We start from the raw sequence: 24653 nt of genomic DNA, 5'->3' as shown, positions 1-24653 counted from the left end.
CGGCTAATTTAGGCTCGGCTGTTTGGCGCTGTATGAGAAAGCTACTTCACAACAGAGACAAATAAGTTTATAGCTTTGCAACTGAGGCTTAGGGGGCAAACAATACACTGGATTCATGTATGTGTTACCTGGTCGTGGCGTTCAGCACACTGTGCAGCTCTGCAGACAGTCCAGTGCTGCTGCGACGCGCTTTTGGGTCCGCTCTGCGCATTCACATTGACAAACGAAGAGATCGGGGGGGGCACGGCACGGGTGTGTGTGTGTGTGTGTGTGTGTGTGTGTGTGTGTGTGTGTGTGTGTGTATGTGTGTGTGTGTGGGGGGGGGGGGGGGGGGCACCTGGGGGGGGGGCCCTGTGCGAAATGGCCGGGGGGGGCCCTCACGCGCTCGCTACGCTCACGCAATTTTTGGGTTTTTTCGGGTCGGATCGGGTGTCTATATGCGCAATTTTAACTCTCCAATTAGCAAAATACTGGATACCTTCCCCTGCCTCATCATCATCTCTTGCCTCAACGCGGGGCCCCACGGCTGCTTGAGACCCGGTCGGATCGGTGATTTTTGTAACACATTTATCAAACAAGCCTTTCAGAGAGGCATTAAACTCTTCCATTTTCTTTAGTTTTTTTCTTTTTTCATTCCCTGATGGAAATTTCCTGAATCTGTCTCATTCTCTCGGCATTGTGTGACAGTTTGTTCCAACTCCACCCGTCTGGATCAGAGCAGCTTGTGTCTGCGCTTGGTCTGATCAGTTGTATTGAACAACAGACACGCGCATCATTACACATATATTTATTGATATGCACAGACTAGTACACATTTAGGTCTGTAATGGAACGGGACTGTTTATTTATAAGGGAAAAAAGGTAAAAAAAAATAAATAAAATTGAAAAAAGAAAAAGAAAAAAGAAAACGGACCATAGCGCGAGGCCCCTGGGGCACGAGGCCCCGTGCGGTCACACGGTTCGCACACCCCTTGCGGCGGCCCTGTCTCCAGGTATTTGTAACCTGGGGGGCAGGCTTTATTCAGGGATAAATGTTTATTGATGGATAAATGTGGGCTCATGTTCTGGTCTCTGGAAACATCCTGGAGACAACTATTACTGTGTTGTAGTAGACGCATTATAAAACTGAGATGAATTGAATTGACATGGACACACGCCCAAACATCCCAGCATGCTTTTCCTTGGTTGTTCAAAGTGATGGTTTCTGTGTGGCCGAAAGAAATACTGCTGATTAAACACATGATTAAATCAATTGTTTTTATTCACTGATTCACTCGTAATCCAACCAGAACCATATCAGAGCCTCGTTCTTTATCATCCAAACATTTGATGAGAAACACAAACCTTTAAAGTAAAACTTTTCATCTTTGCAAAACATACAGAGAGGTTTTTATTGTCTTTTGCTCACAAACAGGGATTTAAACTAATACGTGACGTGACCTGTCCCTGATGTTGACATGATGAGCTTATAAATGACACCTCCATCTGTGACTCGCTCCAGGGAGAAACTAACTGTTAAACTGTTTATTCAGTGTTGCAGCCAGTATATAACATTAACGACAAAAGGTTTTACTATTATGGTATTTAATTTTGAAATTAGGGGGAGGGTTAAAGGCGGGGCTTAGATACTCCTGCATTCTGATTGGCCGAGGTGACTACAGCTAGCCGCTCCTGCCTTCACCCCGGCGATCCATCATCTTTGGTGGTCTCTTACAGGGACGGTGAAGGGAATGTCACTGAGCATCTCAGTAATCTTGTTTGTGTCAACTTTTTTCTCACATACGTTTCCATAGGAACTGTCCTGACACTCACACAGGAAGTCGTTGGACTCCAGCATTCTCTTGCACACTCCGCCGTTCTTACATGGGTCCGGTGTGCAAACCTCTACCCTCTTGGAGTAGTGCAGAGCGACACTCTTGTGGAACCTATTTTTACATTTAATTATATTTAAGGGCTCTGGGAATTCTGCAACGTCTTTATTTCTATGTATCACATCTCCTATCTTGACATATTCAGACAAAGAGACGATTCTTTGAGAACGACCTACTCCTGGAGAAGGGAGAGTTATTACATGATCTTGCATTCGTTCAACATGCTTAACATCACATTTTGCCGATAATCCCTCAATTGCTCGTCTGACAATTTCCTCCTCAGCCGGACTGACCTTCAGGGTGTAGGTCACAGCTACTGTCACAGTGTTGGCAATAATCTTTCTCATGTTATATATCCGGTGTTTTTTATCGTCTTTGGTGTTATACACCAACACCTGCCAATTGTACCAGCCGTACTTATCAACAAGATGAGCATGCACCTGTTTAGCGATGCCCATTTTATCATCAGGACTGCGGCTTTTAGCGATCTCCACCACATCCGTCTCCATCTGTTTCTCGTAGGAGTCTAAGCACTCATGAAATCTCTTTTTTTGAATTTCATAGAGTTTCTTCAGCCTGTTAACCAGTTCGGTGTGGTCACCAGGTGAGCTTTGATGAGTCAGTTTTAAATAAGCCTGATTCAGAATCATTCCCTTCAACATCAGATCATTTAAATATAAGCTATATATACCTATGTAGTTAACGTGACATTTAAACTTCTCTTTGTACAAAGTGTTGATGTTTTCACTGATGGATAGGCCTTCCACTGTCAGGAAGAAAAATAAGTTGTCAACATTCGCCCTCACATTTGTTTCCTTGTAGTATTGAATAAAATTTTTAATCTCGCCTTGCGTATTATCATTCAATGGCTTGTTTTTGAGTTTTTCGAGCTCCTTCCAGGCATTGATGATGGTTGCTTCGTTTGTAGAGTAGGCACTGAGGAAGCTGGAAACCTTCACGTGAGTCCTCAGTTGGGAGATCTGCATGGAGATGAAGTCCAGCTTCCTGTTGACATCAGCAAACTCCTTCATCACTTTGTCCTCAGTTGGTATGAACATTAAGACCAGACTGATGACGGCAGAGATCGCACTGCCGATGCCCGGTGCCAGGGAAGCAAAGTCCCCCAGGGCCTTCATCACAGTGGTCACTTGGTTTGAGTCAATCTTACTCATCACTTCTTTGAAAACAGTCAGGATTTTCACCATGGCATCGAGGGATTTTTCAATTTTAGCTTTGGTGGCAGCTGCAATCTGACCTCTCTTGAACCTGGTGAGAGCCGATGGGTTGATGGAGGAATCTGACCACGCAGAGGCGGACCAGAGGACAAGGATCAGGGAAGCCAACAGGACGGAGGTGGTCCACTGTGGAGGAGCCATCACTGCAAAACACACAAAACGGCATGCATTCATTTCCTTCCCGATGCCTCACCGAGGCATGACGGACTGAACCAGTAAGGTCAGTACTGGAATTGAGGGGGTATGAGGGGGGATGGCATCCCCCCCTGACATAAAAATGGTCCAAATCACCCCCCCCCCCCCCCCCCCCCCCCCCTGAAATAAAAACGGTCCAAATCATCCCCCCTGTAAAACTGTCATCCCCCCTTTCCATCCCTTATGCCATTTCATCAATGAATGTGGTTTTACTGCTATTTCAACATTTGGAGTCATCACCAGAAAAATAACACCAGATAAATGTGACAATTTTCACCTGTTTCAAGTACATTTTCACTTGAAATAAGTAGAAAAATCTGCCAGTGGGACAAGATTTATCTTCTTATTAGCAAAAAAATGTTGTTCCACTGGCAGATTTTTCTACTTATTTCAAGTGAAAATCTACTTGAAACAGGTGAAAATTGTTGTTTTTTCCAGTGATGACTCTTGTTTTAAGTGTAATGAGATTTTTTTTACTAAAATGAGACATTTTAACTAGAAATAAGACAAATATTCTTGTTAAGATTTTGAGTTTTTGCAGTGATCCATGTTACTTATCCTGTGAAGGACAGAGTCATATTGATAAGTTCAGAAAAGTGTTTTTTATTGTTGTGTTTTGATGTACCGTAGTAGCCCGGGCGTTTAATATGCTAAATCCACTTGGACCCCAAGCGTTTATAAAAACCAGGCGGGTATTTGCACCAGGCTACAATTTATTTTTGCAATGAGCAGCACCAGACCATTACTTACAAAGAACATATGAGATCACCATAGTACCACTGGAACTAAAATTGTACACACTGTACACAACACAACACCTCACGACGAGCTCCCGATCACAAATCGTGAGCTCGCAAGAAAATCGTGTTTGAAATCCTGGTCGCTCCTCGTGAAGGAATCACAGTTGAAGCAGCTGCGACCCGATTTGACTCATCCTTTCACAGAGAGCATGTACAATCTCTGATGTTACGTCAAAAACTATTATTTGTAGTTTAAGTTTTGCAAATTCACATTACAAATCATGTTTTAATAGCAAAAAAAAAAGAGCGCAGTCCACGTACGGTGCGGGTCGCCGCGTACCCTCACCGTAGGCTCTGCGTTGGTGTAACGCGGAACCATAAATCAGCCTTACGGCGTACCCTGCACCGTAAGCTCTGCGTTGGTGTAACGCGGAACCATAAATCAGCTTACGGCGTACCCTGCACCGTAGGCTCTGCGTTGGTGTAACGCGGAACCATAAATCAGCCTTACGGCGTACCCTGCACCGTAGGCTCTGCGTTGGTGTAACGCGGAACCATAAATCAGCCTTACGGCGTACCCTGCACCGTAGGCTCTGCGTTGGTGTAACGCGGACCATAAATCAGCCTTCAGTGTGTGCGCTGTCTTTTTTCTTCTCATTTTGCTGGGACGCCGGTTCCTCCGCCAAGACACAACTTTTGCGGTACGCGTTCTTTGTTGTGTCTAAAAATGATTCGCAGTGCACACACCCAATCAGAAACGGTACAGATATTTTGGGATTTTAATATATAAAAAAATAAAATTAAAAATAATAAAGAATCCCCATGACTTTGATCAGGTGGGCAGGGTGCACGTTTGGGTGTGGGAACAGCCCACCCCTGCCCAAAACCGGCCTCGAGTTCCAGTACACAGACTTCAGGTAAACATGTGCATTTTATATGCATGCAAACATTTTTGGAGCGGAGCGGGGTGCAGTGTTACTGGAGCGCTGAGCGGTTATGGGTGGAGCGTTTTTTTTTTTCATGCTCTAATATACAAAGACAGTTTGTCTGTGTAACGGCGACACACGGAGCTGATCAGAGCAGTATGAACGATACTGTACACAATACAATGCAAATACAGTGTTATTACCAGGTTATTACCGGTAGTCGCCCGGGCGTTTAATTGAACCGGCGTTTATTATGCCAAATGGGCTCGGACCCCCGGCGGCTATTAGAGCACAGGCGCGTATTTGCGCGCGGGCGACTATTGGGTCATCTACGGTATTTGATGTAAGCCCAGTGGATATTTAAAGCTTACAGAAGGCTGCATTTAACTGCTGCTATGTCATTCCTGCAGTATTTCTGCAGGTGTTTTGGTCATTGCTATTATTTGTAATATATTATATTATTTGTAATCAGCACAAATTATCTGTCCCCATATGATCAAATCCACCATCCCCCCTGATTTATTTTTTTACAACTCGAGTACTGAGTACGGTTGGTTGGAAACACCTACATCAGCAAAGGAAGTGGGCTGCTGGACCTCCAGCCCCCCTTTGATGCTGGGGACGTAAAACCCTGCCGTAGGGGGAGCGGGGGCGTAGTCCAACTCCCGGCTCCCGAAGAATTAGACTACCGGTAAGTAAATACCTCAGATTATACCACGGTCTGTGTGAAAACTTGATTCTGATTGGCTGGCAGGTGCAGGTTAAAAATGATAACCTACACCTAGAAAACAAGTACGGTCAAATTGCCCGATAACTTTAATATCATTGTGCTGAATCAACTGCCGGGTGGTAACCACGGCAACGGAGATTCAGAGAAGCTATGGATCACAAAGTTTTATGTTTTATGCGCTTTATGCGGACAATATGTTACTGTACATTTCACAACCCCTTACCAGCCTCCCTAAATTAACGGTTCTACTTAAAAAATCCGGCCGAATATCTGGTTACAAAGTTAATTTTCAGAAGAGCGAGTTGATGCCAATTGGTGCTAGTCAGATAGCTTTGGATTCATTCCCATTCCGAATTAGCCTCAAGAAATTCCAACCTTTGGAATTTGGATCACCTGCAATCATAAAAATCTATACACTGCAAATTATCAGCCGGAGCTGAGCGGACTAGTTAAACAGTTAAACAGTTAAAGGAGCATGAGGCTCCTTTTAAGAAATGAGACTCTCTAGCGCCACCCTTCACCACGACGGCCGTTGGGGGTACTGCAGCCAACAGTGAAGCCGGCACGGGAGAACGGGGAGAACGCGCATGCAGCGTTATGTGACGTCACATCCACAGGACAGCGCGGGAAATTCGGGACCGAATTGCAGCACATTTTGCAGCACACAGCCTGTTCAAGGCAAAGGATAGATACGGTAGAGGGCTCATTCTTTTTGGTTTGGAACGCTTCATCTGACATTATTACTAGAAAAATTAAGACGTATACAAATTTTTTTCATAAATCCTGCCTCAATCCTGCATCATGCTCCTTTAAACAGTTAAACAGTTAAACAGTTAAACAATTAAGCCGTGTCCTGCTCTTGAGTGGCCACTACAAAAGAGCCATATTGGACCAAAAACACAAAAAACAAATATGTCTGGAGCTGCAAAAAATGAAAAGTCTTGTATAAGCCTTAGAATGAAGACAACACATGCTGCATGTTTCCTTATTAGTTATAACTGGGGGAAGATTTTTTTTTTCATTATGCACTTCGAGAAAAAAGTTGAAATGTTGAGAAGAAATTCGAAATGTGGAGATTAATGTTGAAGTACAATCTTTTGAAAAAAGTTGAAATCTCGAGAAAAAATTCGAAATGTTGAGATAAAAGTCGAAATGTCGAGAAAAAAGTCGAAATGTTCTTTGCCATCAGACACATTCTGACTGAAGTGAGCACAGTCAGTGCGTTTACATGGGGAGTTTAATTCCTTTTTCATTCAGAATTAAAATTAAATCTGATTTAAAATGAGTAAAAATGACCATGTAAACACCTAATTCCGAATGAAAATGGCCATAATAAATTAAACTTAATTCCTAAGTAAGTGGCTGGTTTATACCGATTTTAAATCCGAATAGAATAATTCTGCGATCATGTATACACTCATTCAAAAAATAAATAAATAAATAAATAAATAAAAATGTATTCAAATAATAATAAAATAATAATAAAATAATAATAATAATAATAATAATAATAATAATAATAATAATAATAATAATAATAATAATAATAATAATAATAATGTTTTAAATACAATAAAAAATAAATACATTAAAAAATAAATAAAACAATTAAAATAAAATAATAAATAAAATAAAATAAAATAAATTAAAATAAAATAAAATAAATACATAAAAAAAAAATGTATACACTCATTCCGCCTTAAATTATTTCCGGTCTTTCTGTGCTGCTCGTTCCGTTGCCCGTTTTTCGCCATGACGCTTATATTCCGTGCTGGGCTCGCCACTCGTCCCTTGAAACACGGAATTGTTACATAATTGGGAATTAAAAGTTGCGTTAAAAGTTGATTCCGTATTTCACAATTGTCCCATGCACGTCTGTCACACACGCACACACACACTCGCACACACATGAACAACGAACTAACAATAATGAACAAAACAAAGGGCAGGATATATTAAAGACAGCAACATGTGTTGGTCTAGTTACCTCTCACTGCTGCTCACTGCACGCACCGCGCCTTTGAAAACAAGTTCAAGTCCAGACGTCTCCAGAGGCTCCAGACGTCCCACCTCGTCCTAAAAAGAGGAAACGTCAGCAAGAACATCGAGTGGGAAGAGGGCGACCCGTGGCTCGATAGAGTCACTGAAGACGAATAGAAAACAAAGTGCAAGGCTGGAGAAGAAGGTTTTCCGTGTCTCCCGGAGGTTTGTCAGACAGCACGCTGCACAAACCAACCCAGTTTCACATAAAAACCTGCCCTGCCTACGTTGGTCCAAAGTGCAAAAACGTAGAGGGGTTACAATAATAGCGCTTGAATTGTATAACTGTTACATGGACATGGAAGTAGACTGTTTTTAAATAAAGTTTCATACAAAAAAAAAGGAAGTAAACCGTTAAATATATTGTGCTTTTGAACGGTAAATATTAAAATAAACCGTACACAGGTACATTTACAACTTCTATTGAATCACTGTGAATACATCAATGTCAGTGACAGGACGTTAAATAAAGTAAAGAACCTCTACCCTCCTGGAGTAGTGCAGAGCGACACTCTTGTGCAACTTATTTTTAAATTTAATTATATGTAAGGGCTCTGGGAATTCTTTCAAGTAAAGAAAACAGTTTAAGGGCTTTCTTTTCTTTAACAAGACTCAAGGACTTACTCAAGAGCTTTTGCTCATTTCTCCAATGGGTCAAACACGGTTTGGTCTTTAAAAATCTACATTTGTGAATGAAGAACTTTCCCAATAACACCAAATTATTAAGGACAAATTCCAAATTCTTGGCTTCAACAAAATAATATTATTAATATAATATATAATATAGCAAAATGTTTCTAATGACTTTGTTAGTACATTTAAAGTCACAAAAATCTAAACCTTTAATGCAGAGCCGTCTCAGTTCTTTAACCATCGACCTCAGAGAAATTGGTATGGCTTTTATCACTCTATTAAAATGCTTAACAGTACATTGAATTTTGTATTTTTTGCAAAAATCCTCAAACTGTAACACATTACAAGTATTATCCAGAAAGTGTGCAACAGCCCAGACTCCTTTCAATTTCCAATCCTCTATATAAACAGATTTTTTACTGAGCAAAATGTACCTGTTGTTTCATACAGGTGTGTGTGGTGTAAAATTATGACTATAAATCAATTTCCAATAGAGAAGGACTTGCTGATGGAAAGCAGAGAGTTTAAAAGGTGATTAGCTACAATCATAACAATTAAATTAAAATACACTGCAATTAATACAATGTAGACAGTAACAGGCAGACTTTCCACTGAGGTTGACAGTTGTGCAAATAACAAAACATTTGTGCAAATCTCAAATAAAACATTCAAGTCAATTTGTCACAAAATAAGCTATATCAAAATCATTAAAAAAAAAAATATATATATATATATATTTTTTAAATCGATATAAACGATATTGTCTCATACCATATCGCGTTTGAAAATATATCGATATATATTAAAATCTCGATATATCGCCCAGCCCTACCTCACCCCTCATTGCAATACATAAATTACAAATTCTAATTCTAATAATCATTCCTGGCATTATCATGATATATTGTTTCATAGTGTATTATTATATTAAGTTATGAAATCTCATGGGATGTTAAACTATAGTATTATTATATTGTTATATATTATAGTATGGTGATGTCATTTTGTTATATGTTATAATCTCATAAAAATTACTATGTTATATTAGGATATTACTATATTATTATGCTATATTTATATTATATCGTGCTACACCACTCTATATGATAATTATTTATCTGTTTACTTATTTATTCTCGAATTAATATTCTTAATTTATTTATCTACTTTCATCATATTATTTACACTCACACACACACACACACACACACACACACACACACACACACACACCTAGATACATATCATTGTAACAGATGTCGTCTTTGCTGTTTGTACTGTATGTTAAAAAATAAAAAGAAAATAAAATAAAAAAAAGAGCAGGATCCTCACCTGAAGCAGATGAGAAGGAGCTGGGGTCCGACCGGAGAGCTGGGTCCTGGTCCTGGTCCTGGTTCTGGTCCTGGTCCTGGTCCTGGTCCTGGTCCGGATTCTGCACTGCAAAAACTCAAAATCTTACCAGGAATATTTGTCTTATTTCTAGTTAAAATGTCTCATTTTTAGTCAAAAAATCTCATTACACTTAAAACAAGAGTCATTACCAGAAAAATAACTTGTTATTTGACAATTTTCACCTGTTTAAAATAAATTTTCACTTGAAATAAGTAGAAAAATCTGCCAGTGGGACAAGATTTATCTTCTTATTACAAGCAAAAAAATCTTGTTCCACTTTTTCTACTTATTTTAAGTAAAAATCTACTTGAAACAGGTGAAAATTGTTATTTTTTCCAGTTATGAGTCTTGTTTTAAGAGTAATGACATTTCTTTGACTAAAAATCAGACATTTTAACTAGAAATAAGACAAATATTCTTGTTAAAAGAAAAGAGTTTTTGCAGTTTGGCTGCTGGGGTCCGACCGGAGAGCTGGGTCCTGGTCCTGGTCCTGGTCCTGGTCCTGGTCCGGGTCCTGGTCCTGGTTCTGGCTGCTGGTCCGGGTCCTGGTCCGGGTCCTGGCTGCTGGGGTCCGATCAGGAGACTCTGGGAGCTTCTCAGAGGAAGATGCTCTGAGCTCAGCAGCACGCGTCCCTGTTATAGGAGACTGGCACCACCCATCACCCCCCCCCACCTCCCGACACCGACGGTCCACCTGCAGCAGGTGGAGTCTGAAGTGACCAAATGTCCTTATGAGGACAAAAGATGAAGCTGATAAAACCGCTGACTTGTCAGGTTTAACTGAGGAGTAAAGACAAACCGTAAAAGGAATCAGTATTTTATTTTTTTTACCTTGTCTGCACACATATTAACCCTTGTACTGTCTTTGGGTCAAAATAACCAGATTCTTCTATCCTTCTTTCCTCCTGCTCTCTCCTTCCTTCTTCCTTTCCTCTTTTCCTCCTTTTTTAACCTCCTTTACTCCTTTACTTTTTCTTCCTACCTCCCTTCCGTCATTTTCCTTTATTACCTTCTACCTTCTACTTTTCCTTCCTTCTTCCCTCCTTTTCTCCTTTCTTTCCTTCCTTCCATCTTTTCTCCCTTCCTTACTCCCTTTCCTACTTCCTTCCTTCTTTTCTCCCTTCACCCTCCCTTGACCCAAAGACAGCACAAGGGTTAATACCATGCTGGTAAAAACCTAAGGCATATATATGTGCATTGTTACTATATTTAATATATATATACATATGTATACATAAAAAGGCGAAATTTTGACTTTATTCTTGAAATTGTATTTCAACATTATTCTCGACATTTTGACTTTTTTCTCAACATTACGACTTTTTTCTCGACATTTCATTTCATTTTTTCTCGAAGTGCATATTATTTTTATTTTTCTCCTGCCTGGCCCTGATACTCTTCCGTAGACATTAGATGGTTAAACAGTAAAAAGAGTTATTTCTCAAAGCACTTCGCTCATTCTGCGTGTTGAAGCTGTTTCTCTGCTGGTTTTGTTCTGCGTGAAGGTTGTTGGACGTCTGCAGCTCAGGAAGCGTCTCCAGCCTTCATCACTTCCTCCAGGAAAACTCCTACATGAGAGGGTGAGAGATAGAGCTGCCACCTTTCAGAAATAGAAATAAGGGACGCCCTGATTTCAGCAGCGCAGGAGCCAAAAAAAAAGCCCCAAAACTTCTAAACTGAATAAAAATGTGTTTATTTTATGTGAAAAAACAAAATGCTTTGATTTAAAGTTTAAAATGTTTTAATAACATTGAACTTGCACGACTGTACAGACAGACAACCATACTAGCAACTGAAATAGCCTTCTATGCTACGTATGTCCATATCAGCCCAGATGTAGAATATAGATACAGGTGAAGAATATGGTGTAAAAGTTAATTTATTTCAATAATTCAACTAGAATATGGTGTAAAAGTTAACTTATTTCAATAATTCAACTAGAATATGGTGTAAAAGTTAATTTATTTCAATAATTCAACTAGAATATGGTGTAAAAGTTCATTTATTTCAATAATTCAACTAGAATATGGTGTAAAAGTTCATTTATTTCAATAATTCAACTAGAATATGGTGTAAAAGTTAACTTATTTCAATAATTCAACTAGAATATGGTGTAAAAGTTAATTTATTTCAATAATTAAAAGGTGAAACTAATATACTACCTAGTCTTTTTACATGCAAAGCAAGATATGTTAAACCTTTATTTGTTATAATTTTGATGATGGAATTGTTTATTGATTTCATAAAATATTCTCTTTATTTTTTATTTGGGGTTTTCATAAACTGTGAGCCATAATCATCAAAATCATAACAAATAAAGGCTTGAAATATCTTACTTTGAATGTAGTGGGGAATAATATATTTGTTTCACCTTTAGTTAAATTTACTACGAATTATGTTTTGCAATCTATTTAAATTGTCCAAGCTTCATCTGTATATTATAACATCAATAAATAAGAGCATAATAAATGTCCGTATTGGTTCAATACGGGACGCAACTTTTAATTCCCAATTCCCAACCCCTACCTGGAGGAGAAGCCTGAGTCCTCCCCGCTGTCTGGCATATATATATATATATATATATATATATATATATATATATATATATATATATATATATATATATATATATATATATATATATATATATATATATATATATATAAATATATATATAAATATATAAATAAATAAATAAATAAATAAATAAATAAATAATTAAATAATAACATATCTGGGCACAGACGCAGCAGGTCCTGTTGTCCCGCCACAAAGATTTTGCTGGCCTTAATGTTTCCTGTGTTTTATTTTGTTCATTATTGTTAACTTTAGTGTTGATGTGTGTGTGACAGACGTGTGTATATAAAAGCTTAATGAAAATATGGGACAAATCGCGTCCCGTATTAGTTCAATAGGGGACGCAACATTTTTTTTCTCAAATAAAGGACAATTCCGTATTTTACGGGACGGGTGGCAACCCTAGTGAGAGAGGAACCACCGGCCGAAACGAACCCTGGCCGTGCCAGTCTGGCCGGTGGAGCTGAGATAAGCTGCAGCCCGATCTCAGACCAGCTGCCGTTAGCAGATATTTGAATAAGCAAACGTACCAGGACCTTTCACTAGTCCATTTTCCAATTTTACTACCGGAGCCACAATGAGCCTCTGAGGCAGCTGCTGCCACCGTCCAGATAATCCTCTCAGAAACCACTTCAAACGTTTATCGTTGATACAGGATAACAACAGTAACCCAGGTTTTCTGTTCAGCGCTGTAGCCAGGCTGAAAGAGAGACACAACTCTGTTGATCCTGCATTCCTGCAGCTCTCAGTAGTGAAGACTTTATATGAGCTTCTTTAGCAGTGAAATCATGAGAATTAGAGAAGAAATCAACCAGGACCACAGCCAAGTTCAAGTCCCACGCCAAGGCCCAAGTCTAGGCCTCAAGGACGGCCTCCCGAGCTGTCTCGCCGGTCTGCCCGACCCCGAAGACGGCCCCCGGAACTTTGGCCGTGTGTTGGCCTATTTGTAATATAATATATTACAAATAATAGCAGTGACCAAAACACCTGCAGAAATACTGCAGGAATGACATAGCAGCAGTTAAATGCAGCCTTCTGTAAGCTTTAAATATCCACTGGGCTTACATCAAATACATCAAAACACAACAATAAAAAACACTTTTCTGAACTTATCAATATGACTCTGTCCTTCACAGGATAAGTAACATGGATCACTGCAAAAACTCACAATCTTAACAAGAATATTTGTCTTATTTCTAGTTAAAATGTCTCATTTTAGTAAAAAGAATCTCATTACACTTAAAACAAGACTCATCACTGGAAAAAACAACAATTTTCATCTGTTTCAAGTAGATTTTCACTTAAAATAAGTAGAAAAATCTGCCAGTGGAACAAGATTTATTTGCTTGTAATGAGAAGATAAATCTTGTTCCACTGGCAGATTTTTCTACTTATTTCAAGTGAAAATTTACTTGAAACAGGTGAAAATTATGAAAGTTATTTTTCTGGTGATGACTCTAAATGTTGAAATAGCAGTAAAACCACATTCATTGATGAAATGACAAAATGGATGGAAAGGAGGGATGGCAGTTTTACAGGGGGGATGATTTTTACCGTTTTTATTTCGGGGGGGGATCATCCCCCCTGCCATCCCCCCTCACCCCCCCTCAATTCGAGTACTGTGTATATATATATATATATATATATATATATATATATATATATATATATATATATATATATATATATATATACTGGGTGAACTATTTTGAAAAGCGAGGAAAGATTGAGAATGAAAAGGGACTTTTGAACAGAAAGTTCACTTTCAAAAAGATGCCAGATGTTTCGCTGGACAAGATTAAAGTTATTTGCATGGACTGTCGTTTTGAAATGAATTACCATGGAAGTACGTCGAGTCTCAAATACTTGCAGCCAAACACACGACCGATGCAGAGAGTGAGTGGATCTGAAGCATCAACCAGATTAAAAACAAATATAAACGATTTTTACCAGATACAGGGAGGAGGGGGCTCTACCGTTATGAGTAGTTTTTTTGGGCGTTTTTTTGTATATAGTGTTGATACTGATATATTAATTTATAAAAGGGTATATTTATATCAGTGTATATACGTGTGAGGATGTATTATTATTGATATTCATACAGGACTGTCTCAGAAAATTAGAATATTGTGATAAAGTTCTTTATTTTCTGTAATGCAATTAAAAAAACAAAAATGTCATACATTCTGGATTCATTACAAATCAACTGAAATATTGCAAGCCTTTTATTATTTTAATATTGCTGATTATGGCTTACAGTTTAAGATTAAGATTCCCAGAATATTCTTATTTTTTGAGATAGGATATTTGAGTTTTCTTAAGCTGTAAGCCATGATCAGCAATATTAAAATAATAAAAGGCTTGCAATATTTCAGTTGATTTGTAATGAATCCAGAACGTATGACATTTTTGTTTTTGTAATTGCATTACAGAAAATCACAATATTTTAATTTTCTGAGACAGTCCTGTATATTGATTTTTTTTTTTGTATAGAAACTAAATTAATTTAGATTATAATGAAATAGAGTTTAGGTGGTAGGATTTAATACGTTTTTACTTCTTCCTACTCCTTTTCGAGCAAGTTAATTAGGATGGATGCATGTTTTTATTTATATTTTTGTTTTGTTTTCTTATTTATATTTATTTATTATTGATTATTATTGTTTTGTTTTGTATTCACTACTGTTTCATGTTTGAAATTAAATTTCAATATCAGTTTCCTCCGTGGGTCAGAAATCCTCAGACTGAACGTCAATGTTCTTGTAATTCATGTTTTCACCACAAGAGGGAGATAAAAGATCATAACTCTTTTATTATCAATATCTGAATAAAAACTAGAAAATCATCAATTTATAATATTTATAAAAGTTAGCAGCTATAAATGTTTATTTAACATCTTGTTAGTCAACTAAGACAACAATAATGATTGACTCTCTGGTATTTAGGTTTATTAACAGAAAACCAAGAATAATCAGCAGCAAATGTTGATGGAAATGAACAAACAGGAAACATTAGATAAACATGGATATTCCATACATATTTATATTTTAAATATATATCAAATTTTAGTGAATATAATCACATACTGCTGCATTGGCAACTGAACATCTGCAACAAAGTATGTTAACTTCTTAGTTAGTTGACAAGATTACACATTTATTATCTTTATTCTGTCATTATTATTAATAATAATATAACTTCTGATTAACTTGTTCATTAATAAGTCACTTTTGTTACATTTCCAGTGATGCTGGAGGGAAGAAATAGTTTCTACTTCCTCTTGTCTCTACATGTGCAGCTGTGACGTCTTCTCTTCAAGTCTAGTTTAGATCATTTTATCCTGCAGTAGTTCTTTCAAAAGCAGCAGATGAAAACTGTAGTTTCACTCAAAAACCTTAAACGTCTTTCTAACATGTGAGGAACTATTACTGTTTTAGCTTTGCTGAGTTATTGTCTGATAGAAACACCAGAAGCGTGTGCTATGATTGATTACGAAGTCGAAGTGAAGACGGAAAGAAAAGATGTTCGACAGAAAGTAATGATGACTGTTTTTTTCTCCGTCCCGTTCAACGGCAGGATCCAAAGAGGGAAACCCTTCCTGGGACGGACAAACCCAGAAAGGGTTGGGTGTTTTTGGTTGCACTGTTTCCCACACAGTCCAAATACTCACTTGTTAAAACACTGAGATACACAACGGTGTTGTACTTGTCCCTCAGCCGGCTCTCGTAGAGACCAGCGTCTCCAGCTGTCATGTTGGTGATGATCATGGAGCAGTTCCTGTCCATCCTGCCAGCTCCAGAACCAAACTCCTCATGAGACGCTGAACTTGTGTCTCTGCTGTAAATCCACTCAACATCGGAGATGCAGCGATGAACGGGCCCTCAGGTGTGTAATTTGCACCAATTAAGGTCAAGGACTCAAAATGTCAGATGACACCACCCATGAGTCTTTATGTCAAACCATTCAAAAGTTATAGTCAGAAAATAGGAACTATGAAATATCGACCAATCAGAAAAAGGGGCGGGGCTAATTTGCACCAATGAAGGTTAAGTACTCAAAACCGAGTCCGATTACACCCCCCACGACTCTTTATATTAAACCATTCAAAAGGTATGGCATAAAGTAGGGACAACCAATCAGAAGAATGGGCGGGGATAATTCAGGCCAATTATGGTCAAGGACTCAATACCGAGTCCGATCACACCACCCACATGTCTTTATCACAACCCGGTCAAAATGTATGGCAGAGAAAAGTATTCTAGGGGGCGCTGTTGAGCCGTTAGGCCACGCCCATTAATGCAAACCATGAAATATCAAATTTATCGCCAGGCCTGGCTTGCGTGCAAGATTTGGTGACTTTTGGGGAACTATCAAATATGGACCAATCAGATGAAGGGGGGGAGCGCTTTTTGGCGTCTAGCCACGCCACGGTAACGCTTTTGAAAGAGAAAAGTAATGCGTGTAGTCGCAAGATGAAGACGCACATTTTGATATATAACACACCTTGGTGCACGTTACGGTTCGGGCTCTGAAGCGGCTGAAGAAATTGCATAAATTGCGCCAAAATTACGACGAATTAATTCAAAATGTTCAAAATGGCCAACTTCCTGTTCGGTTTCGGCCATGGCGCCAAGAGACTTTTCTTTAAGTTGCACCATGATGCAGGTGTGTACCGATTTTCGTGCATGTACGTCAAACCGTATTGTGGGGCTTGAGGCACAAAGTTTTCTAGGGGGCGCTGTTGAGCCATTAGGCCCCGCCCATTAATGTAACCATTAAATATCACATTTTTTACCAGGCCTGGCTTGGTGCAAAATTTGGTGACTTTTGGGGCACGTGTAGGGGGAAAAAAAGGCCCTCCTTTCGTCGAAAGAAAGAAAGAAAGAAAGAAAGAAAGAAAGAAAGAAAGAAAGAAAGAAAGAAAGAAAGAAAGAAAGAAAGAAAGAAGTGTTCGGGCCCTGATTAAAGCTGCAAGCAGCGATGAACGGGCCCTCTCGGTGCAATTTCCACCAATAAAGGTCAAGGACTCAAAACAAAGTTTTTTAGGGGGCGCTGTTGAGCCATTAGGCCAACTTCCTGTTTTTGGGGCACGTTTAGGTGATTTTTGGGGCACGTTTAGGTGGGCAAAAAGGCCCTCATTTCGTCGGTAAAATAAAAACAAAAATATTACAAAGATTCCTACAGATACAATAGGGCCTTTGCACTGTCAGTGCTCGGGCCCTTATTAATATATATTAAAAACATTAATAACTAGGTACGTCCCAATACTTTTTTGGCCAATACCGATGACGTGATCGGGCCCGATCGATAGATCGGGACTACACTAGTCATTGGTGTTTACATGGCCGTGCACAACTGGGTTATTGCTAATATTCCGGTTAGAAAAGGGTTATTGATGCATGGAAACGTAGTCAAAGAAGACAGAAGCACTTGTGTCTTTCAGATGAAGTTTAATGAAGCTTCAGAGGAAAAGCTGCGACACGTTAAAGGCCTCAGAAGTGGTTTGTTCATGACGGGAGTGGCTTCTCTCGGCGACCCGGTTCGGTTTCCCTGGAGTGTCCGAGGTGATGAATTGTTTCTCGGTTTTCCTGCAGGTCTGAAGCGTTTCCTGGGGGGGGGGGGGAGTGATTGACAGCTCCGCCAGGCTAGAGGACACGCCGCCGCCCAGCTAACGGAGCCTCCACCTCCGCTGCTCCATGTGCTGACAGGACTGCAGCTGCAGCCGGTGGAGGAGGGTCGGTGCATCCAAGCGTGGAGGGAAGATAATGGGAAAGCAAATGGCATCATTACCTCCCTTCATGCTGCGCTGCCCCCCCACCCCCCCGTCCGTCCTCCACCCGCCCCCCCCTCTCCCCTAGCCCTCACAAAGAGACGGAGTGGAGGTTGTTTTGGTGTGTTTTGATCTGGACTCTCTACATTCTTCAACCAAGAATCCAAAAAGCTCCACAACGGTGGCTGTAATCGGTTCCTCTACGGACCACTAGGGTCCAGATCCAGACCTGCAGGTCCTCTACAGACCACTAGGGTCCAGATCCAGACCTGCAGGTCCTCTACAGACCACTAGGGTCCAGATCCAGACCTGCAGGTCCTCTACAGACCACTAGGGTCCAGCCGGCCGTTCGTGCTAACTGAATGTGTGAAAACACTGCTAACGGTTCGTCTTCCCTTCTGCAAGCGTGGTTATAGTTTTACTGGAAACAGACATTAGCTGCGTAAAAGCTGGTACCGAGGACGACGGAGTCCCCGTCACTTGTTGGGGTGTAAAAAGCGGGCTTAAGCCTGAATTATGTTTCTGCATCAAAACGATGCCGTGCCTACGCTGTCACCGTGACGCCGTCGTGAACCCTTCGGACTTCTCCGCCACTCCATTTCGCCGCTGTGCAGTACCCCCCATGACCGCTAATTCGCGATCTTTTCCTGAATGGTTTATCCGACTTTTTCCGGTCACAGTGAATCAAAGAGATAAGGAAAGCTATTGTGCAAAAAAAAAAAAGAAATCACACATACACGAAGAAAAGATCGCTGAAAGTTCACTACTGCTTCAAACCGGAAATCGGAAATGCGTTGCTACCAAGCAAACCAATCACAGCCCTCTCGTCTGCGTTTGGTCTGCGTCGCCTCGAGGCGTAGTTACAATTTTTGGGAGGTGCAGCGTACCACATGACAGCTCGTGGGTCGACCTCTGGCCTCGCACATGACCGTCTCCGCGGGACCTTCCCCACTCATTAGCAGAGTGTTGTTAGTGGCTGGTCACCACGGCGGACGCATCCGCCCCCCTGTGGTCAGACGTGGCGTTGCTACTGGTTTCAAAGCGCTAACGTCCAGCACGTATACGCTAAATACTTTTAGTTGCTTTTTTGAAACTGTCTCTTCAGCCCCTACCCTTGTTCCGTCCCCCATCGTCCATCTCTTCTGCCATAGCGTCCATCGTCCTTGTTGTTGATGTGTGGCACCGGCCGTTTTTACGTTAATGTGGACTTTTTAAATTATTCCTTGGCCTGTCGGGAGACGTGCAGGAGGGGCAGTTCAGGACAAATGTACTTGCTGATGTCTGGGTTAGGGGTTACGGTTTAGGGGTTAGGACTGGGGGTTAGGTTAAGGGTTTAGGTATAGGGAGTGGGGTTAAGGTATAGGGGTTAGGGTTAAGGTATAGAGTTTGGGGTTAGGGTTAAGGTATAGGGTTAGGGGCAAGGTATAGAGTTTGGGGTTAAGGTATAGGGGTTGGGGTTAAGGTATAGGGTTTAGGGTTAAGGTACAGGGGTTGGGGTTAAGGTTAAAGTATAGGGATTGGGATTAAGGTATAGGGTTTAGGGTTAAGGTACAGGGGTTGGGGTTAAGGTTAAGGTATAGGGATTGGGATTAAGGTATAGGGTTTAGGGTTAAGGTATAGGGATTGGGATTAAGGTTAAGGTATAGGGGTTGGGGTTAAGATTAAGGTATAGGGGGTAAGGGTTAAGGTTAAGGTATAGGGGTTGGGGTTAGGGCTAAGTTTACGGTATAGGGGTTAGGGTTAAGGTATAGAGTTTAGGATTAAGGTAGGGTTAGGGGTTAGGGTTAGGGGTAAGGTTAAGGTTAAGATATAGGCATTAGGGTTAGGGTTAGGGTTAAGGTATAGGGTATGGGTTAAGGTGAAGGTTAAGGTAAAGGGGTTAGGGTTAAGGTATAGGGTATGGGTTAAGGTTAAGGTATAAGACTTGGGGTTTATGTTACGGTATAGGAGTTAGGGTTAAGGTATAGGGTATGGGTTAAGGTATAGGTTATGGGTTAAGGTTAAGGTATAGGGGTTAGGGTTAAGGTATAGGGGTAAGGGTTAAGGTTAAGATATAGGGGTTAGGGTTAAGGTTAAGGTATAGGGTTTGGGGTTAAGGTATCGGGGTTAGGGTTAAGATATAGGGATTGGGGTTAATGTATAGAGTTTAGGATTAAGGGTTACAGGTTAGGGGTTAAGGTTAAGGTATGGAAGTTACGGTAAAGCTATAGGGGTTAGGGTTAAGGTTAAGGTATAGGGGTTAGGGTTAAGGTATAGGGGTTAGGGTTAAGGTATAAGGGTTAGGGTTAAGGTATAGGGGTTGGGGTTAAGGTATAGGGGTTAGGGTTAAGGTATAAGGGTTAGGGTTAAGGTATAGGGGTTGGGGTTAAGGTATAGGGGTTAGGGTTAAGGTATAAGGGTTAGGGTTAAGGTATAGGGGTTAGGGTTACGGTTAAGGTATAGGGGTTAGAGTTAGGGTTAAGGTATAGGGGTTAGGGTTAGGGTTAGGGTTAGGGTTAGGGTTAGGGTTAGGGTTAGGGTTAGGGGTTCAGGTAAAGGGGTTAGGGGTTAGGCTAACTCAGCTCGCAGGCAAATATTTAAACATATCAAAGATTTAAAAACACATAAATCCACACGTGAACACTAATGAGACCCAACGTGGACCTCGGACTCCTCCGGCAAACATGTTCATAACAGATGTTTCAATGAGGTATTTTATTGGTTTTTATGCTTTAGTGTTTCAACTGTCTTATAAATAAACTTATGCGGAGACAAAAGATCTTTTGTTGAAGCAGGAACAAAAAACCGCAAAACAAAACTCTAAACAACTAAAAATAATCAAATTTAGATTCAAGCAAAACTTACATTCTGACACAAAACATTTCTTTGTTCTGCTTTAAAATGTGTGTGTGTGAGTGTGAAGGCAGGCGGCATACACAGCTGGAAAATGATGGCTTTTCAATTTCAGGCTTAGCTGGAGTGTGTGTGTGTGTGTGTGCGTGCGTGCGTGCGTGCGTGCGTGCGTGCGTGCGTGCGTGCGTGCGTGCGTGCGTGCGTGCGTGCGTGCATGTATGTGTGACAGAAATCAGCAGGTCCAGGTTTTTACATTCGTCTTTCAGACCTTTGGTGTGATGAAGCTGCAGCAGGACTCAGGACTCAGGACTCAGGACTCAGGACTCAGGACTCAGGACTCAGGATTCAGGACTCAGGACTCAGGACTCGGGACTCGGCGTCCGGCGTCCCTGCAACCGGCTCGCTGCCCTCGGAGACGTTTGGCTGAATCTACAATCTGTCATTTTCAACATTTAGTAATTATGGCTCCCTCCCCCCACAACCCAGAAAGCAGGGAAGTCCACGCTTCACCTCTCCGCCGCAGGGCTACACGTACTCCTGGAGGCTGTAGCTGTCCTTGAGGTCTTTGGACGGGGACGAGCCGGCGAGCCGGGTCTGCTGGTGCCGGGGACTCCGGTTCTGGTCCCGCTGGTCCTGCTTCTCCTCGTCCGTCTGCAGCCGGACGCTTTTGTTCCTCCTGGTTTTGGGCTCCCGCCTCCGCCGCCCGTCCCTGGGATCCTCGCGCCGCTCGGACTCGGACGACATAGCGAAGTCCGTCCGACTCCGCGAGCTCCTACCGGGGCAGGACAGGCAGAAGATGACCCCCCCGGCCAGGAGGAAGCCCGCGGAGACGAAGGTGACGCACAGAGCCCCCCCTGGCTGGTACTTGCTGCTGTCCGGCAGGTCGGTGGTCAGGAACGCCGTGATGACCTCGTTGGTGAACAGGGACGCCGGGACGAGGCAGAGCAGGCTGGCCAGGACGAAGCAACCCCCCGCGGCGATGGCCGTGTGGCCTTTAGCCCGGTGGCTGCCCCCCCAGCGGGTGCACTTGAGCCCCAGCGAGGCCAGGCCGAGCCCCAGCACGGCCAGGATGCAGGACAGCACCATGCCGGCCCGCATGTACTGCAGCGACGCCGGCAGCGACAGCAGCGAGTCCTTCAGGGTGCAGCCGAACACGCCGGAGCTGTACCACACGCAGTCCATCCACAGGCCCTGCATCTGCTGCACGGGCGTCATCATGGCGCCGGCCGTCCACACGTTCACGCTCACCTTCCAGTTGGGCAGCAGCGTGGCCACGGTGGCCCCCAGCGCGCCCAGCAGCGCCAGGGCGAACGCCAGGATCTGGACGGCGGCCGACAGCATCTCCGGGGTGCGGCGGCGCCGGCGACGCGCCGGGTCCTAAACGGCCGGCGGTGCCTCAGCGCAGCTCCGGCGGGCGGGAATGGGAAGTGAGGCGAAGTGAGGCGATGCGTGGGAGCGTGACGGACGCACAGCTGAGGCGGCTGATGGGACTGCCCCCCCTCCACGCCGCCCCCGGAGTACTTACTCTGCAGCTGATGTGCTGATCATTGACACTCAATTATGTCCTTTTAAAGCTGCAGCATCCCCCGGCGCCGCCGCAGCTGAAACACCGGCGCCAGAACCGGAGCTCAGCTGGATTCAACTTCTCCTCTCCTGCAAGGAACCCGCCTCCCCAAAGTTCAGTCCAGCCCTGCTGCCTTGCCGAAGGGTTCACAGGGAGGGGATAACAGCCTCTAACTACCCTCCTCAGCCCTGCCGTCTCCGTGGCAACGCCACACGCAGTTTCACCTCCCTTCAATCATGTTTCCATCTGAAGAACCCCGTCGCAGGACGCCGGTTCTGGTCCCGCAGCCTGAAGGTCGGCGCTCTGGCGGCGCCGCAGAGCCGCGGCGTTCTTATCTGATGGGTCGACGGCGGCGGAGAGACGTCACCCCTGCCACGCCGGAACCAGCCGCTTCGCCGCCAAACAAAAGCAGCCGTTTGGCCCCAAATTGCTCATTTTTGGATCGTTTTTTTTTTTCCGCTGATGAAAGTCCTACATCAAAAAATCCAACGCCGCATCTGGAGCTGCTAAGATATCAGCTCGTCTGCTGATGAGACCGTGATACAATCCGCCGCATCGCCCGGATCCCTTCGGGCTGCGGACCGCGGTGCGTTCTGGTTTTGGGTGATAAAGCCGCAGAGCCGTGAATCAAGGTGCCGCTGTGACGCGCTGATAAGAGTCCCGCTGGAAGGCCCGCCCCCCCACGCCCCCCCGTCCCCACCTCCCTGCAGCCTGTCATTACCATAATCCTGCAGACCTGCACGGACACGAGCAGCAGAACCATAAACACGCCGGACCCCCCCGTGGGAAACTTCACCGGAGCGCTTAATGAACGTTGTTGTGTTGATATGAAAACTCCACCAAGCGCCGCGGAGCCCCGTTCCCACCGCCGCCGCAGAGGGGTGACGTCAGCACCCGGGATCTTGAACAGGACCCTGAGAACTGGTTCTGGATCCTGGATCAGGACCCTGAGAACTGGTTTTGGCCATCTAGGACCGCCCAGACCGTATTTAAGGATTACGGGTTCGAGCTGAGCTTCTCTTCAGTGCCGAAGCCAAAAGAACCAACAATAATCAGTAATTATAGTGATGAGAGCAACACTAAGTACCCCACGGTTCCCAGGCTGGCGGATCCACCGTAAGTTCAGGTCAGGATTTCCTGGATTTCACTTTCTCACACTTCAGTTTCTAAAACCTGGATTTTCTTTTAATCATCATTCTGATGTAGATCTGCTGACCCGGTTTATCTGTCAGTCAGACAACCTCACATGTGTCTCTAGAGGACTCTGGTCTACTGGGGACTTCATGGTCCATCAGGGACTGACATGGGTCCAGGTCCAGGTCCAGACCAGTGGTTCTGAGGTGGTTCTGCTGGTTTCCTCCAGACCTGGTTCTGGACCCGAAGACCAGACATGTCCACGTTGATCTCATGGGTCCAGAAGTTTGGTTCAGGTCCAGGTTTGTGGACCTCAGTCCTGGTTCCAGGTTCTAGTTGGACTGAAGAGGTTTTCTCCTGGAACCTCTTCCAGACAAACTCGCCTGGTCCGACTTGGACGTACTTGGTAAGGACGTACTTGGTAGGGGTGAATTTGGACTTATTTGGACGTATTTGGACCTACTTGGTAGAGATGTACTTGGTACAGGCGTATTTGGACGTATTTGGATTAGTGATGCACCGAAATGAAAATTTGTGGCCAAAACCGAAACCAAAAATAATAATAAACACTTGGCCGAATACCGAACAATACCAAACATGGTTCTTCAGCAGTTTTTCATTTATTTTGCCAATTTTTTCACCATTGCATGAATCAAATACATTTGATTTAGGCTTTTCAAAGAAAAAATATTTTACAAAATTACAAGGTAGAAAATATTTATTGAACATAAAAAAATTTAATTTTTTTAATTTCCCAGCATTATGTTGTTTTGGTTCCACCTCCTGGTGAATGTTAGGTAAAATTCTTATGGGGTTAGTTTTTGGTTGGCCAACGATTTATGTAGTGCACAACGTTACGGGACGGAGCGGCCAGTCTATTTCCTTATTTTACAACGCTGTTATTAATTGTTTGGTTTTTTTCCCACTTATTCCACCGAACACCGAAAGTGTTTTTTTTGCCATTTTCGGCCGAACAATTTCAGTTACCGAACAATCGGTGCATCACTAATTTGG

At 42.5% G+C, this 24653-nt stretch overlaps 2 protein-coding genes across 4 annotated transcripts; both read right to left on the bottom strand.

The window, feature by feature from the left end:
• Positions 1–1265: 1265 nt before the first annotated feature.
• LOC133464667 (uncharacterized) lies at positions 1266–10356 on the bottom strand. Of its 3 annotated transcripts, none has more exons than XM_061746787.1 (4): positions 10227–10356; positions 9703–9802; positions 7685–7773; positions 1266–3249 (listed from the first exon to the last, which is right to left on the bottom strand). In XM_061746787.1, exon 4 carries the CDS (start codon positions 3245–3247, stop codon positions 1694–1696), a length of 1554 nt encoding a protein of 517 aa, XP_061602771.1. In that variant the 5' UTR covers positions 3248–3249; positions 7685–7773; positions 9703–9802; positions 10227–10356; the 3' UTR covers positions 1266–1693. The 3 variants fall into 3 exon arrangements, with proteins under 3 accessions (XP_061602771.1, XP_061602770.1, XP_061602772.1); XM_061746786.1 differs by having other exon boundaries at positions 9703–9807; positions 10227–10344; XM_061746788.1 differs by lacking the exon at positions 10227–10356 and having other exon boundaries at positions 9703–9877.
• Positions 10357–20859: 10503 nt separating this feature from the next.
• On the bottom strand, positions 20860–23064 carry LOC133464914 (claudin-20-like). The gene has a single exon (XM_061747119.1). The coding sequence runs from the start codon at positions 22280–22282 to the stop codon at positions 21467–21469; it is 816 nt and encodes a 271-aa protein (XP_061603103.1). The 5' UTR covers positions 22283–23064; the 3' UTR covers positions 20860–21466.
• Between the last annotated feature and the right edge of the window lie 1589 nt (positions 23065–24653).

Source organism: Cololabis saira, chromosome 18 (assembly GCF_033807715.1).
Source record: "Cololabis saira isolate AMF1-May2022 chromosome 18, fColSai1.1, whole genome shotgun sequence".
Taxonomy (NCBI): Eukaryota; Metazoa; Chordata; class Actinopteri; order Beloniformes; family Belonidae; genus Cololabis; species Cololabis saira.
Note: the sequence above shows the minus strand (reverse complement) of the source record. Positions and strands in the feature narration are given on the sequence as shown.